Below are 17,475 nucleotides of genomic sequence, written 5' to 3'. Positions count from 1 at the left end.
GGAATATAGGCCTATTGAACTATATTCAGATAAATTTAGTGACAATTTAATAATTTAATGGAACCGACAGAAAAGGGAATTGGGGAGGGGGTAGTGAACTCCCCTGCACCGCACGTCTGTATCCGCAATTGGACCATGCGTCAACATTTGTGGTAAAATAATTTAGAATTATGGAAAAACCCCAATACTATTAACAAATGGGTCTATAACGGCAGATATTTTCAATCATCAATGCGTATGGACAACTTCAGGTGGTATTGAGAAATAGCCTTACATCCGGGCTACTGCACGAGACCTGCGCATTTCGTCATCAGTTTTAGCGAACCTTGTCGAAGTACACAGCAGAGATCTGTTGAAAATTGTTTATGGCTACAAATTCTGAAATTTACGGATTACCCGAAATCCCAGTAAGTAGTACTGTCTTTAGATATTTAGCTATGAAATCATTCACGTGATATTGTTCTTAACTCGCATGTAAATTTACAAATTGTTTGTTTACAGTCAGACCAACCAGGGACAACACGTCTTCTTCGGATCAAAATCGTCGAGGGGGTAAATCTCGCCAGGAAAGACATTTTTGGGGCTAGGTAAGTTATTTTAATAATAAATGGCTTCCGTCAGTATATTATTTGTATGTACAGGTCAAAAATGAAGGTATTGAATAAAGAATAACTTATGTCACACAAGCAAACGACTGTCAACACTGGACCGTGATGAATAGCCCTACTAGTACTACTCTGGCCTATACTATAGTATAGTCGAGCTAGTGGTCTAAGTGGATGTTTTTAATAGAAATTGCACTGTCACTAGGTTTTCTGTGTCACTGTAATTGTCACTGTTGACTAATTCACGGTTCAATAAACACATTACTGAAGTGATGGCGATTGAAAATCTCTTATCAACAATGCCAGTAGAAGATAATTAAAGTAGCTAAGTCTCTAACTCAATATTATCAAAAATCTTCGACATTGAAAACACGAATTATTTGTCAATTCAAATCAACATTGGTCTTGTGATCTTACAGGGAAAAGATTGGCTTCTGATATCCAATATTCAAGACAAAATAGACATTTTACACACGAATCGTGTACCATATAATGTGTTTCAGCGCCATTTGGAACAAGGGACTCAAAGAACGCAGCTGGACATATTCCACAAATCATGTCAATTGGTGACGCTATATTCTTATCTGGAGAGCATGCGCAATAAATATCATCGGTGTAGACTGGAATAACCAGACGCTAGAGATTGCCACTGCATTGAGACTTCTGGCGTATTTCGTGGAACATAACTGATTTGAAATAAGAATAAAAACGGAAACGATTGAATGTAAATCAGTTTATATACATTCATATTACATTATTATATGCGTTGCGACCCATTTGTGTCAATTTCTAGGTCCCAAATATTAGGGATTTAGCTCCTTTAAATACCTCTAAATAGTAAATTTATATTATTTGAATTATCTTGTATGCAATAATTATATAAGTCAACCCGACAAGCGACCATCCATCTCTGGTCACTGGTGTGAAGTAACTCCACTTATTTGCGTTAAAATAGCTAATTCGCTAACTCAATATCATCCAAAGTCTTCGACATTGAAAACATGAAATATTTGGTTCTGGTAATTTAAATCAGCATTGATGTTGTGATCTTACAGGGACATGATGGACTTCTGATATCTAATATTTAAGACTAAATAAACATTTTACCATTAGTAAATGAATCGTTAGTTCAGCTCTGAACGTAGGTCTCATTACACTCGCCCTGTACATTCAGCAACCGACCTATTGAATCCTTGTCGAAAAAGAATCGAGTCCCCAGTCAATTTTACTGCCTGTAAGCTTTTACTGCTAAACGGTCGTGTGTTAGTCTCTGTAAACACAATGTAAAAGAAGATTTTACCTCGCTAGTGACAGTATGTGCACACAACATGCTGTTAAAAATACGTCCCCTTGTGCTAAACGGCTTGGCAGAAGCCATTGAAATCTAAATATAAGGTGACACTCAAATTTACGTAGCTCGACCATATAAGATGAAACAAAATGAACAATGTGTTAATTTATTGTTATTACAGTGACCCATATGTCCGAATATCCCTGTACCGTGGAGATAGAGATGATGGCTTGATAGATATTAAACAGACAAAAACAATTAAAAAAGTAAGTGTAAACAATATAACACTTTGACCAGGGTATCATTAAAGATACATTATGGGAGATTAGATAACGAGTTGGCAGTTCTCACTATAATAGTTAAAAACTAGATAATGTAAAGGCAATTTGGTGAAAATTTCAGTCAAATTTATCCACTATGAACCGAGAAATAAGCGATCGAAAGTTCCGCATAGCCTCGGTCATCATTACTAGAGTCGGTACAACAAAAATCATAGTCTTGATTATCCATTTAATCAATAAATCGAGAAGGAAAGTTATGCAGCAAATCGGATCACAATCCAACAAATATCGCAGGCTGGCGTTGACATCAAGACTTGATTATGGTCTGTATACGTTAATTACTGTCTAATTAATAGTTTATATAACACTTAAGGCCTAAAGAAAGACCTACAATAGACAGATTTAGCTCTTGCATAATGTATGTTTAAATCTTGTGTGTCTAGGATGTTTGTCTTGATGTTTAACTTAGTTTTTAGAATCTTTGTACATCTACATCCCACTTGAAGTACAATTTGGGGATCACAGTGGCTAAGTGGATAAGACGCTAGCTTGGAAGTCGTGTGTTTGATCCCTGCATTGGCCGAGAAAGTTCATCCAGGTTTTCCAGTGTGGTTCCCCCTTGTCAGTAATGCGGGAAAGAGGATCTGAGAAGAACAGCTGTCTAGTCGTTTGGATGGGATGAAAAACCGAGGTCCCGCGTACACATTGACGTGCACGTAACAGATCCCTTGACAGTTGGAATTCGATATAAGAGTAGGTCGTAGTGCTGCTGTACGGGCAAAATTTCCCTCATAGCAAACTGTATGGCGTATGCCCGTCTTCATTAGCCCAGTAGGACGTTAAACCCCATTTCACATCATTTCATTTGAAGTAAAATTTTAGTTCTTGTGGCCCCTGAATTGAAATAAGTTTAACACCCCTGATCTATAGAGTTGACTATGGGCATATGTGACTCCACTGGGGGGGGGGGGGAGGTGTTGGTTGTATGGCTGAATGGTTAGCATGTGCCGCGCTGTATCATAAGGCCTGTCATTGAGTCAACTGGCGTGGTTTCGAATCCTTGGTTATACGTGACAAGGAGTAGGGTTGCCTGTCCAACCTCGTGGGTTTTCTCCGGGTCCTCCGGTTTCCTCCCACTGCTAAAGACCCCTATGCACAAGCGAATTATTGAAATAAAATTAAACCATATGTTAATCCCAAAATGACCTAGTTTGTGTCGAGTAGTTAATCCTCATTTCTCTTTCACTCTCTCTCTCTCTTTTGTGAATAAATGTCTAACGAATGATTTATATAACATTTGAACAGGATAAATTTAGCTCTTACATAATACATCCTAAAAGAACTGTTAGAAAACGGGGACAAATAAAATCCTGAATACATAATATGGCTTACCTGTATTTTACGTTTATCTTACAGGGAAGTAAGTAGTTGACATGTCAAATACTTATTTTAATATTCATTTATTCTACTCGTAACTTGCTATTCAAATGTGGTTTGAATATACGATTATAAACATTTGATCAATTTTTTAATTCCTTTTGTTTCATTTTCAGATAAATTCTAAAAAATATGAATCTTTGAATCAACATATTTTCCTTATTTTTTTGGTTTGCTTTGGAATGTTAGTTAAACATACATTATGCAAGAGCTAAATCTGCCTATTGCATGTCTTTCTTTAGGCCTGAAATGTTATATAAACTATTAATTGGACATTTATTAACAAAAAAAGACCATAATCAACTCTCAGTGCCATCTTATGTGTTTGATTTTCACTGGATTTGAATCCGATCTGCTGCTCAACGCTCATTAATGGTTAAATGCAAAAACCGACATGATCAAGACTAGGCCTAAAATTCAATTGCTAATATATCGGTTTAGAGTGGAGCAATTTGAAATTTTCAGCATATTCCCTTTACATTATATAGTTTTTATACGCCCACATTGAAATGTGGTCGTATATTGTCGTTGCCCCCGTCCGCTCGTCCGTCGGTCCGGCGTCCACAATTGCTTGTGGACGCTCTAGAGGCTAAAGTTAATATCCGATTGACTTTAAATTTATACACAGTGTTTAAGGTCATGAGACGAGAAAGCCTATTGATTTTCAGCGATTTCTGATAATTACTGCCAGAGTTATGGCCCTTGATCACTTCAAAATATCTTGTGGACGCTCTAGAGGTCAAAGTTAATATCCGATTGACTTTAAATTTATACACAGTGTTTAAGGTCATGAGACGAAGAATCCTATTGATTTTCAGCAATTTCCGATAATTACTGCCAGAGTTATGGCCCTTGATCACTTTGAAAAATCTTGTGGACGCTCTAGAGGCTAATGTTAATATCCGATTGAGTTTAAATTTATACACAGTGTTTAAGGTCATGAGACGAAGAAGTTTATTCATTTTCAGCGATTTTCGATAATTACTGCCAGAATTATGGCCCTTGATCACTTTGAAAAATCTTGTGGACACTCTAGAGGCTAAAGTTAATATCTGATTGAGTTTAGATTTATACACAGTGTTAAAGGTCATGAGACGAAGAAGTTTATTCATTTTCAGCCATTTTCGATAATTACTGCCAGAGTTATGGCCCTTGATCACTTCAAAAAATCTTGTAAATGCTCTAGAGGCTAAAGTTAATATCCGATTGACTTTAAATTTATACACAGTGTTAAAGGTCATTAGATGAAAAAGCCTATTGATTTTCAGCAATTTCCGATAATTACTGCCAGAGTTATGACCCTTGATCACTTTGAAAAATCTTGTGGATGCTCTAGAGGCTAAAGTTAAATCCGATTGAGTTTAAATTTATACACAGTGTTTAAGGTCATGAGACGAAGAAGTTTATTCATTTACAGCGATTTTCGATAATTACTGCCAGAGTTATGGCCCTTGATCACTTCGAAAAATCTTGTAAATGCTCTAGAGGCTAAAGTTAATATCCGATTGACTTTAAATTGATACAGAGTGTTTGAGGTCATGAGACGAAGAATCATATTGATTTTCAACGATTTCCGATAATTACTGCCAAAGTTATGGCCCTTGATCACTTTTAAAAATCTTATGACCCTCTAGAAGCTAAAGTTATCATCCGATTGACTTCAGATTCATACACAGAGTGTAAGGTCTTGAGACAAACAAATATATTGATTTTCAATGAATTTTTATGACTTGAACAGCTAAATCCATGATGTTAAAAGTTTCCTATACTAAACGTTAGCATGGGGCAAAACTTTATAAAAACCAAACAAATTCTAATGGTTTTCTGATAATTACTTAATGAGTTGTTACTCTTAATCAGATTTTAATGTATTATAAATGTTTCATTACCGAAAAAAGTAAAAATATGTGACAACTCTTGTTGACTGCCCGGACGAGTTAGCTGCTGTGGGCGTAGGTTTCGTTGCCTGGCAACCTATCTTTAACTATTATAGTGAGAACTGTCAGCTCTTTATCTAATCTCCCATAATGCCCTTTTGATTTTATTTACACATGTAAGAGATACACCTGCCTATTGTAGGCCTTGTTTCTAGCTTAAAATTTAATACAAATTATTATATAGACCAGTGATTCTCAACCAGTGTGCCCCCAAATTTTAAACAGCACACTAAGAAAATGCGGAAGACCACATGATTCCAATTGAGTATTCACTGGTATTCATAGCTGAGTTTTTCTTTATTTAGTTTGAGTCATTCTAAATTAGTGCCGAAATATGCAGTGTATTACGTCAAGGCCTTGATTAAAGTGAGATCAAGCCTTCTATTAAAGATGTAGGGGTACAGAATAGGAACATTAACATTTAACTTCATTCATTCATTCATTCATTCATTCATATTAGTTTCTCTCTGTCACCATGTTTATAATAATTTGGTGTTTTTATTTTAGAGCTTGAATCCAAAATGGAGAGAAGAATTTATATTCCGGGTAAGTAGATAATAATATCAACTAATGAAACAAACTTGTGCTTGGAATTTGTAAATTGTTTGGCAATGGACATTATTCAAGAAAATTCCAAGTACCAGTGCTTAAACTGTTAAAATTTCTAAATTAATTAATATATCTATTTAAAGGGACAATAACACTCTTGCTGGCTTGAAAGCTCCAGAAAATAAATAATATCTCTATCTAAGTACTAGATGTTTAAGTGTCCTACCTGTTGTGTAAATTATCCATTACATCCTATTTTATTTGTCCAGAGGGTTCGAAAATATTTTTAAATCGAAGTTTCATTTGAAAAAGTTTACGTTAGACGTTTCAAACCATTATGTTGAATTTTTCAAAAATTTTAAATAAGGTGTGTTAAGATGAAATTTGTATCATCAATTAATTGGAATATTGTAAAATAGTACAATTTGTTGACCAGAATAAAGATTGGGACATATTATTCAGTTACAACAAGAGTGGTATTGAGCCTTTAATAATTAATATGATTAAAAGCTGATTTATGACAAGCTATTCTGGTTTGTGACTTTACTTTAATATAACTAATCATATTGTGTTTAATTTTATTTTAGTGGTTTTCCAAAATCTACACTTACTGTTTTATTGTATTTTCTTATTGACATCCAAAATTTGATAAAATTAAAAGGTTGCGTTGTTTTACAATCTGATTAAAATACAGATCTATATTTCATTTCCTGGTTTGACAAGTTGTAGCGATAGGTCGCGTCAGAGGTCATACAAGTGGCTTTTGACCCTATGACGTCAGACATTGATTAATCAATCAGTGTTGACGTTTCTAGTAGTTTATCCACAGTTCCGTGCATCAAAAGGCCAAGAAGTCGCTGTAACAGATGGTTTCATTGTCTAATCCCTCACGCCATCCAGAACACGTCAATGATAACAACTCTTCCAGATTCTAGTGTAGTAAAGACAAGTTAAACAGGATCTGTGTTTTAATGAGATTGCGTTGTTTCATTGAGTGAATATGTTTGATTTTAGGTAAATCCTTTAGATAATAAAGTAATATTTGAAGTCTTTGATTCCAATAGAGTGGTAAGTATACATTCTCTTGTTGTCGTGGGGGGGTTGGATGGCTGAATGGTTAGCTTGCACGCGCTGTATCATAAAGTCTGGCGTGGTTTCGAATCCCCGGTTGTACGTGACAAGGAGTAGGGTTTTCTCTGGGTCCTCCGGTTTCCTTCCCCTGCTAAAGACCCCTATGCGCAAGCGAATTATTGAAATAGAATTAAACCATGTTAGTCCCGAAATGACCTAGTTTGTGTCAAGTGGATGTTAAACCCCGTTTCACTCTCTCTTTCTCTTGTTGTCGTGGTGCGATATCGCAGCCTAGTGTAGTCTTATTTTTTTATTATGTTGTTGTCGTGGTGTTTTACGTCTGATTCCACCAAGGGTGATATCGCAGTCAAGTCGTCATATGTTTTTATTATCTTAGCGCACGTGTGGGGTATTTTTCTTTGGGAGGAAACGAGAGTACCGGTAGTAAACCCACAAGGTCTAGGAGGCTCCTAGCTACATACATGTACACTTACGCTTACACCCCCCCTACAACAGTTTCTTTGGTTTCACCCAACACATGACAAAAGTAATGTCGAAAATACAAGTAAATACATTGTTTTTATTTGTTGGGATATTTAAATGTAATTGTGTAATGGATTTTATTTAACAGCAGTTGATTCCAAACACACAGTTAAGTTTATAATAACCGAAGTTAAGTAGTTTGTTTATAATCGAAGAATTCTGTTAAAAATTTACGACGGTTCAGACAGTCAGAGATTTCCGATATCCCCACCCGATCTGAAATAGACTATCCTTATATTATGATATTCCATGATTTTTTCTTCATAGACGAGAGATGACTTCCTGGGTTTGGTGGAGATTGATCTCCGACACACATACATCCTCACAGAATTGGCCGGACGAGACATAAGCACAAAAAGTTTTGTTTTACGACCAAGAAGGTAAAAAAGATAAACGTATTATAACACATGACACAATTATATGGAATACAAGTTACTTGAAGAGTTTATTTCAGCGGTGTTAAACAAATTAACAATGTATTACTCTTCTCTTGACTTTATTATCAAGCGCTTAACGAAGTTATGGGAGAGATGTTGAAATTTTTTTTTGGTCCCAGATTATCTCATAAATTGTTTGAAATATGTTCATGAAACTTTGTTTGTGTGAAGTGTGGTGGTCCTGCACTGACTATTATAGTAGTTGTGGCTTTTACCCCACTTTCATTAGATCTGGGGGCGTTGGATGGCCGAATGGAAAATACATGCACGCTGTATCATAAGGTCTGTCATTGAGTCATCTGATGTGGTTTTGAATCCCTGGTCGTTTGTGACAAGGAGCAGGGTCGCCTGTCCAACCTCGTATGTTTTCCCCGGGTCCTCCGGGTTCCTCCCACTACTAAAGACCCCTACGCTCAAGCGAATTATTGAAATAAAATTGAACCATATGTTAGTCCCGAAATGATCTAGTTTGTGTCCAGTGCATATTAAAATCTCTCTCTCTCATTAGCCCATTCAGATCAGAATAGTAGGCTGTTAAACCCCATTTCATTTATTGAAATAAAATTGAACCATGTTCGTCCCAAAATGACCTCTCTCTGTCTGTCTGTCTCTCTCTCTCTCTCTCTCTCTCTCTGTCTCTCTCTCTCTGGGAATACCCAAGATGTACCTGGTTTAGCTAATTAGAAATGTCTCGGATTTAATTTTGTGTCTGGATGGAAAGAAATTTAACTTAGTTATTGGTATGCAAAGATGCGCAGGTTGGTGACGACTTGAGTCTTCATAATATTTTGTCTGTCTCTGAAATCAATTAATCGTGGTGTTGGTTCATTGGTTGAATCTTTTACAAATAACGTAAATGTTAAAAATAAAAGATTTTTGTATGTGATGGTCGAATGATTTTGTTTTTAGTACTAGATCAAGAGTTCGTGGACATCTAACGTTATATCTGGGTTATTTACCGTCACCAGATCAGTCGACGGGAGGTGATGAGGAGGCGTCAGGACAAACATCAAACGAGGTAAATATCATCAGTCGTATTTAATTCTACATCATTCCCTGATGAGAAAATGAAATGAAATGGGGTTTAACGTCCAACTGTTCTGCTCCTATACTGGGCTAATGAAGATGGGCATACGCCATACAGTGTGCTATGAGGGAAATTTTCCCGGGGCAGCGGCACTATCACCTACTCTTATATCGAATTCCAACTGCCAAGTGATCTTTTACGTGCATTCCAATGTATACACAGGACCTCGTTTTTTTGTCTCATCCGAAGGACTAGACAGCTGTCCTTGTCAGGCCCTCCGTTCTGCACCACTGACAAGGGGAAACCACCTCGGAATCCTACTGAGAAAGGTGCATCTAATGTGATGAAAAACCGAGGTTACAATGTACACATAAAAGATCCCTTGACAGTTGGATTTTAATTGATGAGTAGGCTGTAGCGCCGCTGTCTGGGCAAAATTGCCCTCGTGGCACACTATGTCTTATGCTCGTCTTCAATAGCCGTGCGTGCAGAACAGTAGGACGTTATAATCTCCATTTCAATTCATATCTAAAAATATCGCCAGTCATTTAGTAGTATTTAATTCTCTGCTCTTTCCTCATGATACGATAATAACTGAGGGGGGTGGGGGTGGAATGGCTGAATGGTTAGCATGTGTGCGTTGTATCATAAGGTCTGTCATTGAGTCAACTGGCGTGGTTTTGATTCCCCGGTTGTATGGGACGAGGAGTAGGATCGCCTGTCCAATCCTGTGGGTTTTCTCTCGGTCCTCCAGTTTCCTCCCACTGCTAAAGACGCCTAAGCGGAAGTGAGTTATTGAAACAAAATTAAACGATATGTTTGTCTCAAAATAACCTAGTTTGTGTTGAGTGAACATTAAAACCCATCTCTCTCTCTCTCTCTCTCTCTCTCTCTCTCTCTCTCTCTCTCATTAACTGGGTTAAACCTCATTTCATTTATTCTTTTTGTAAAGACACGATTATTTATGATGAAAAGTAACGTATAATTGTATTGTTTCTACCATGAATTTAAACATACATTATGTAAGAGCTAAATCTGTCTATTTCAGGTCTTTCTTTAGGCCTGAAATGTTATATAAATTATTAATTAGACATTAATTAACTTATCCAGGCCATAATCAACCACGATGGCATCAGATTTCTCTGATATTAAACATGCATTATGCAAGAGCAAAATCTGCTTATTACAAGTCTTTCTTTAGGCCTGAAATGTTATCTAAATTATCAATTAGACATTAATTAACTGATCCAGACCATAATAAACTCTCGATGTCAAGGCTAGCCTTCGCTTTTGGATGGATTAGATTCTTATATGCCGCTAACGGCTGTTGATAATTAAATCAGAAAAAGTGGATAATCGAGACTATGCTGTTTATATTAATGATTTTAGTAATGATGACCGAGACTATGCAAAAATTTCACCCGCTTCTTTCTCGGCTCATAGTGGATCAATTTGACTGAAATTTTCAGCAAATTACCTTTACACTATCTAGTTTTTAACTATTATAGTGAGAACTGCCATCTCTTTATCTTATCTCCCATAATGTATCTTTAAATAGAATAGAACGTTTCAGACATACTTTGATTTAATCTAAAAATGGAGGAGCAAGACTTAGCTTTGAACAGCCAATAAGGTGGTTGAAATTATTGCACACGTCTTGCCAAACCTTCAAAGGCTAATATCTTGGCTCGCAATAGAGTATTTTGAATGAAATTTTCAAATTATTCATTTTACATGATCTATTTTCGAACTATTATAGCAAGAATGGCTAGCTCTTTATCTAAATCTTACATAATGTATCTTTAAGCTTGTATTGAATATGGGGGGTTGGGTGGCTGAATGGTTAGCGTGCGCGCGCTGTATCATAAAGTCTGTCATTGAGTCGACTGGCGTGGTTTCGAATCCCCGGTTGTACGTGGCAAGGAGTAGGTTCGCCTGTCCAACCTCGTGGGTTTTCTCCGGGTCCTCCGGTTTCCTCCCACTGCTAAAGACCCCTACGCGCAAGCGAATTATTGAAATAGAATTAAACCATATGTTAGTCCCGAAATGACCTAATTCGTGTCGAGTGGACGTTAAACCCCATTTCTCTCTCTCTTGTATTGAATATCTATATATGTATTTATGTTATGATCAATGCTGTCAATATACACAGGGTGTTTCAAATTCACAGCCTGGATGGGAAATGGTTGATATTGATAATGCCTTGAATGAAACCGGTGCCTCAGGTCCTACACAGTCATTGACAAGAACCTCATCAGAAAGGGGAGAGCAGCCGCTTCCTCCAGGATGGGAGCAACGAGAAGATGCCCAGGGTCGTATATATTACGTCAATCACACCAACAGACAGACGCAGTGGGAGCGACCGAGAGTGTAAGTCATACTATGAAATTCACGGCCATGGTTTGCTTTTTTATTTATTATTTTATTTATCTAATTCATTTTCTTTTTGTATGTAGCTAACTAACTCTAACTTTTGTCTGTCATTCATTTTTTGATTGTACACGTAGCTAGCCATTCATTATAACTTATTGTTTGTCATTCATAAGATTGCTGTGTATATAGATTGGTCTATATTCTATTATCTAACCCAGTGATTCTCAACCGGTGTGCTGCGGCACACTAAGAAAATGCAAAAAACCATGTGATCCCATTTGAGTATTCACCGGTGTCCACTGATAAGTTCATAGCTTTATTTAGTTTGAGTCATTCTATGTGTCTATGGCATGTCTCATTTACAGATGTATGCCTTCTGACTAGTGCTCCTACGGTTAGGACTTTTTGTTATTCGAATAGCCGTAGCTATTAACCGGTTAGTAACCATTAACCGTATGGTATCAATTTTAAACATAAAACAGAGCTTGTCAGGAGGTGCGAGTCATTACTCGTGCGCATGCTATTCTCGCCTAAAAGGCATTACACGCGCAAAAATTTCAGGAATATTTTCAGACATGTACAATTCTTTGAAGAAAATTTAAACTATCTAAGGCCGTAGTTATTTATTTACCTGGTTAACTTGGTTCATTTGAAACATTTTTTAATTCAATATAACGATAACATACAAAACAATACTCTGGTTCCCTTCGTACGTGACAGATGGCGATAATATTACGATTACACAATGTTACTAAAAATAGAATAAAGTAAATTGGAAGGCGTCTATTGATTGGACAATAAAGAAATAATTCCTCGCTTGCAAGTAGAATTTTTATGATTGGTTAATTTAACTAAAAACCAAAGTAGAATCTTGCGAGAAATTACGAGATATGAAACGTGTTGAATGTCGTAACGAATCTAGTATAATGTCATTTTCTAGCCTTTATGATTATATTTTGAATGGTGGTTACGTTTTGAAGTAAATAATAAACAAGGTAGAATATAGTTAGAAATGCCGAGAAGTATTTAGATTGGATTAACAATAGCAAAAGTCAGAACAAGGTCCGTTGACTTTGCCGTATGACTACGACGAGTGCTATTAATTAATAGTATTATTTTTTAGCAGTCAACATCGTATGACGACTGTTACATTCTAAGATTTTCAAACATCAAATACAAAATGACAACGGTCAAGTTTTGTTATAAAGAGGAATATAATCAGACACAACTCTATGTAATGGGGGACATCTCCGAATAACCGTACCGTTGAATTCGAACCGTTTAACCGCCCAGTTCTAACCGTTTACGGCTATCCGACTAGTCGTAGGAGCACTACTTCTGACTTACCATATTTTTATTTTGCAAAATTCAAATATTTTTCATATATATTTAGCCAGGTGTGCTGCTACTTTTTCACGTGGTCCAAGGTGTGCTGTTGGCAAAAAAAGGTTGAGAACCATTGATCTTACTACTTAATATAAAGCTTTCACTTTTCTCACATTCATCAGACGAAACCGTGCCACTGTGTTCTTTTTGCCTGTTTTAATATGAAGGGAGCTAAACATTTTTGTTTTGGTAAAGATTTTAGTTACTGGTCGCCTTTAATTTTATTTCTGTAAGCTTGCAAGTTACGATCATTTGCGAAAAGGTTTGGGAATCTGTACGCTCTAAACAGTCATCGTAGTTTTTAACTTTGTTATTTGCTTCGCTGGTATGGCATGAAAATTTGATATTATTTTTACTATAATATATTTTTGCTGCTTTCACAAGTTACGATCATTGTGAAAAGGTGTATTAATCTTTGGGAATCTGTACATTGAAAACAGTGATTGTAATTTTTAACATCTTCATTGGCTTCGTTGGTATGGCATGAAAATTATTTTTACTAAAATATTTTTTGCTGTTGTCAGCTTTTTTGAGGATTTTTTCACAGTTAATTTGTTGTAGGCCCTACTTTAAAACGTCTGCCTAATAAATTTTATGGCATGAATTTTTGAAACTATTTTGTTTCATTGTGCATTATTTTAATTCTTTTATTGTTGCGGCGTTAATTAAATAATTATGAAAAACCAGGAGAATTTCTTAAAGGAAACATCTTCCATTGTTTTAGTGAACCAAAAAAATCCCAACCTTGTTGATTTTACAATGTTAGGCTTTTATCTTTTTTGGTGTTAATTCAAAAATTATTATGGTAACAAAAAGATCATAGCCATCACAAAAAAACAAACAGTATGGCTGGGAGTTGTTCCTGCCAGAAATTGTCCTGCTTCCAAGATATTTTGTATTTCGGAAATATTTTATTCTACTGAATTAGCTTAATGAAGAACTATTGGTTTGTCATCATGAACTAGACTAAATAATGAAACAAGACACTATTTAATTAATTTCCTAAAAAAAAACAACAACTTGATTTTGGTGACTTCAGGGAAAGATTTATAAGAGACATTACATTTCGGTAATATTTTAATTATGAAATGTTTTATAGTTGAAAAGTTGAAATCTTTGTGCGTCATTTGAATTTTTATTTCCATGACTTAAACCATTCTAAATCAAACTTAATTGATTCTTTAACATTTGATTAAAGGGGCATTATGTAAGATTAAGATAAAGAGTGGGTCGTCCTCGCTATAATATTTAAAAAATAGTTAATGCAAAATAAATACAGTATATTAAAAATGTGTGCATTAATTGTAACCACGGTACTGGTATATTCAAGACTTAGACTCGCTCCTTTATTTTTAAATTAAATCATTAAATGGTCGAACCATTCTAATCTCGTTAAAATCTTCACCATCCGATGGCATCGAGAGTTGATTATGGTCTTGTCATGTTAATCAATGTCCAATTAATAGTTTCCTTTGGGTTCTCTGGTTTCCTCCCACTGCTAAAGACCCTAACGCGCAAACGAATTATTGAAATAAAATTAAACCATATGTTAGTCCCGAAATGACCTAGTTTGTGTCAAGTAGACGTTAAACCCTATTTCTCTCTCTCTCTCTTTTTTAAGTCCAAAAGAAAGACCTGCAATACGCAGATTTAACTCTTGCATAATAATGCCTGTTTTAGAAAATGAAAATATCAATGAGTTCAATCCAATTAAAAGAAGCCGAATAAAAGATTTCAGCAAGAACTATAGGTAGCTGTATCCAGTAGAGGATGACGAATATTGTGAAATTTTCAAGTAATCATAACTTTGTAAGCACTGAATGAATTGAATCATTTTTCGACTCATCAATCTGATTAAAACACAGATCCAATTTTGTTTCAATTTTATAGTTCAAAATTTCCTTTTTACTTGTCTTTACTATACTTGGATCTGGAAGACTTGTTATTTAACTCGTGTTCTGCTTGAAATGAGGGGTCAGCCAATCAAATGGTCTGTCGAATCGAGCGTTTGACCTTTTTTGTGCGGAACTGTGGGTAGACATTACCAGCGATAGAAATGAAAACAAAGCAATGGTAGATTTAAAAAAGCATGGCGGTCGCTAATTGGTTAATCGAATGACTGACCTTATCTGGTCAAATGTCGCTTGCTTGGTACCTGTTGTCATAGAACGTGAACTCCCACTATAACTTGTTAGATCTTCATGTTGTGTAGGCCATCGAAAGTATAAAAAACGAAACGAAATATAGATCTATATTTTAATTAGATTGTCGACTCCTATTCCTATTAGAGATTCCACTTTCACAATATTGTAAAGTAGTTTGCAATGCAAGGATTTCGCAATCCCACAAGTGACAATCAATACTTTAAGGGCGTTGCCATGTCTAACCTATGGTAACTTTGCAATTAATTTTATATTATTTTTCAAACTCTGCTCCACATAAATTTTGGTATAATCTTTAAATAGACATCTGAAGCTGCGATTCAAGTCATAGTATGGGCACAAATCTCTTGTGGTTTTAAAGATAATAAATTTTGAAATCCGCTTAAAAATGATAAATTTTTGTCATAAATCTAAAAAGTTCTCAGTCTTGCCTAATCCGACTTAAATAATTTTTGACGTGCAAATAGAAAACCTAGTTCTTAATAAAATTACGGGAGTATTTTTTCATGGTGCCAATAATAATGCCAAAATTCCAGAAAATCAAAAAAATTCATAGGTCGTTATGTAAACTGGTCTGAAATAAAATCTATTTCATATAATCACAATTTGTCCCATAGAAATGTTCCTCTGAATGTAAGCGTCAATTTGACGCCAAGTTTGTTAACATTGCTTGAGTAGAACTTGTATTTATTTCATCGTTTTCCTTGTTTTACAAAAAAGGTCCTTTCGAATCGTGACGTCCTTGTGTAATAAGTAGTGCGATTTGTAAAAAAATTGTACAAAATATCATGAATTAGCAATGAGTAGACTTTGCCGCTCTTTTGACCGACCATCCTGACCTATCCGGCGAAGTGAACGTTTCTGTCTGTTCATGATTTATGTTTTTAGGGGAAAAGGAGAGAGAGAGAAAGAAATGGGGTTTAACGTCCACTCGATACAAACTAGGTCATTTTGGGACTAACATATGGTTTAATTTTATTTTATTAATTCGCTTGCGCGTAGGGGTCTTTGGCAGTGGGAGGAAACTGGAGGACCCGGAGAAAACCCACAAGGTTGGACAGGCGACCCTACTCCTTGTCAGGGGAAAAGAAGACATGTACTAAAGCATCTCGGAGAAATAGTTTGAAAAGTTAGTGCGAATCTTAGACATGGCAACACCCTTAAAACGAATAAAAACATTTAGAGAGATTCAACTTTCATGATATTGTACAAGTAGTTTGCAAGGATTTCGTAATCTCACAAATAACGATCCATACTTTAAAATGAATAAAAACATTCCACTTTCATGATATTGTACAAGTAGTTTGGAAGGGTTTCTCTATCCCACAAGTGACTATCCATACTTTAAAACGAATAAAAACATTTAGAGATATTCATATTTCACAATATTGTACAAGTAGTTTGCAATGCCACTCACAGACTTTACAATAATGGTGATATTTGCCCCTGATTCTATTCAGTGATAGTCGTTTACCGGAAGGATGGGAGGAGAGGGTAGATGGGAATGAAAGAGTTTATTATGTTAATCATTTAACAAGAAGATCACAGTGGACTCGACCTACGGTGTAAGTTTAATATCATACTTCCACACTCATACGCCTGGAAATAATGCTTTGAACTTTCTGATGGACATTTTGAACTTTCTGACTGACATTTTGAACTTTCTGGTGGACATTTTGAAGTTTCAGGTAGACAATTTGAACTTTCTGCCTGACATTCTTTCTGTCAGACATTTTGAACTTTCAGGTGGATATTTTGAACTTTCAGGTGGACATTTTGAATTTTGAACTTTCTGTCTGACATTCTTTCTGCCTGGCATTTTGTAACTTTCTGGGAGATATTTTGAACTTTCTGGTGGACATTTTGAACTTTGTGACGGACAATTCGAACTTTCTGGCGGACATGTATTAAAACATCTGATCGTAATTTGCATCTTTCGGACATCTCAATTTACATGACCTTTACCACACTAATATGTACTCAGACCAGTGCCGGATTAACCTTGTGGGGGGGAAGGGCCGGGACAAATGTCCACTCGACACAAGCTAGGTCATTCCGGGACTAACATATGGTTCAATTTTATTTCAATAATTTACTTGCGTCTATGAGTCTTTAGCAGTGGAAGGAAATCGTAGGACCTAGAGAATACCCAGGAGGTTGAACAGGCAACCCTGCTCCTTATTACAACCGGGGAATCGAAACAACGTCAGCGCACGCTAACCATTTCATTTGGCCATCCACCCCACCCCCCCACCCCCTCCTGGCCCAGATTCATTAGGATTAAAAACAGGCCTATCTAAAGATTTTGGGGGAACATATTTCGTTTATATTGTGAAGTGTTTTTTAGAGATTCATCTGTCACAATAATGCAGTTTG

General features: G+C 36.0%; 1 protein-coding gene across 4 annotated transcripts in view; it reads left to right on the top strand.

Annotated features, from left to right (window-relative positions):
- The first annotated feature begins 318 nt into the window (after positions 1–318).
- Positions 319–17,475, top strand: part of LOC126817361 (E3 ubiquitin-protein ligase NEDD4) — a 41,713-nt gene continuing 24,556 nt past the window's right edge. The window contains exons 1-9 of one of the 4 annotated variants that reach the window (XM_050544287.2): positions 319–407; positions 502–587; positions 2,078–2,162; positions 6,059–6,097; positions 7,115–7,168; positions 7,982–8,094; positions 9,061–9,169; positions 11,349–11,548; positions 16,560–16,664. In XM_050544287.2, coding sequence (XP_050400244.1) covers positions 366–407; positions 502–587; positions 2,078–2,162; positions 6,059–6,097; positions 7,115–7,168; positions 7,982–8,094; positions 9,061–9,169; positions 11,349–11,548; positions 16,560–16,664 — 833 coding nt within the window. In that variant the 5' untranslated portion in view covers positions 319–365. Of the gene's footprint in view, positions 408–501; positions 588–2,077; positions 2,163–6,058; positions 6,098–7,114; positions 7,169–7,981; positions 8,095–9,060; positions 9,170–11,330; positions 11,549–16,559; positions 16,694–17,475 lie in introns of those variants that run through there. The other 3 variants (XM_050544286.2, XM_056100376.1, XM_050544288.2) reach the window with 3 other exon arrangements.

This window comes from Patella vulgata, chromosome 4 (genome assembly GCF_932274485.2).
Source record: "Patella vulgata chromosome 4, xgPatVulg1.2, whole genome shotgun sequence".
NCBI lineage: Eukaryota > Metazoa > Mollusca > Gastropoda > Patellidae > Patella > Patella vulgata.
The sequence above is the reverse complement of the archived record's forward strand: the minus strand, read 5'-3'. Positions and strand labels throughout refer to the sequence as shown.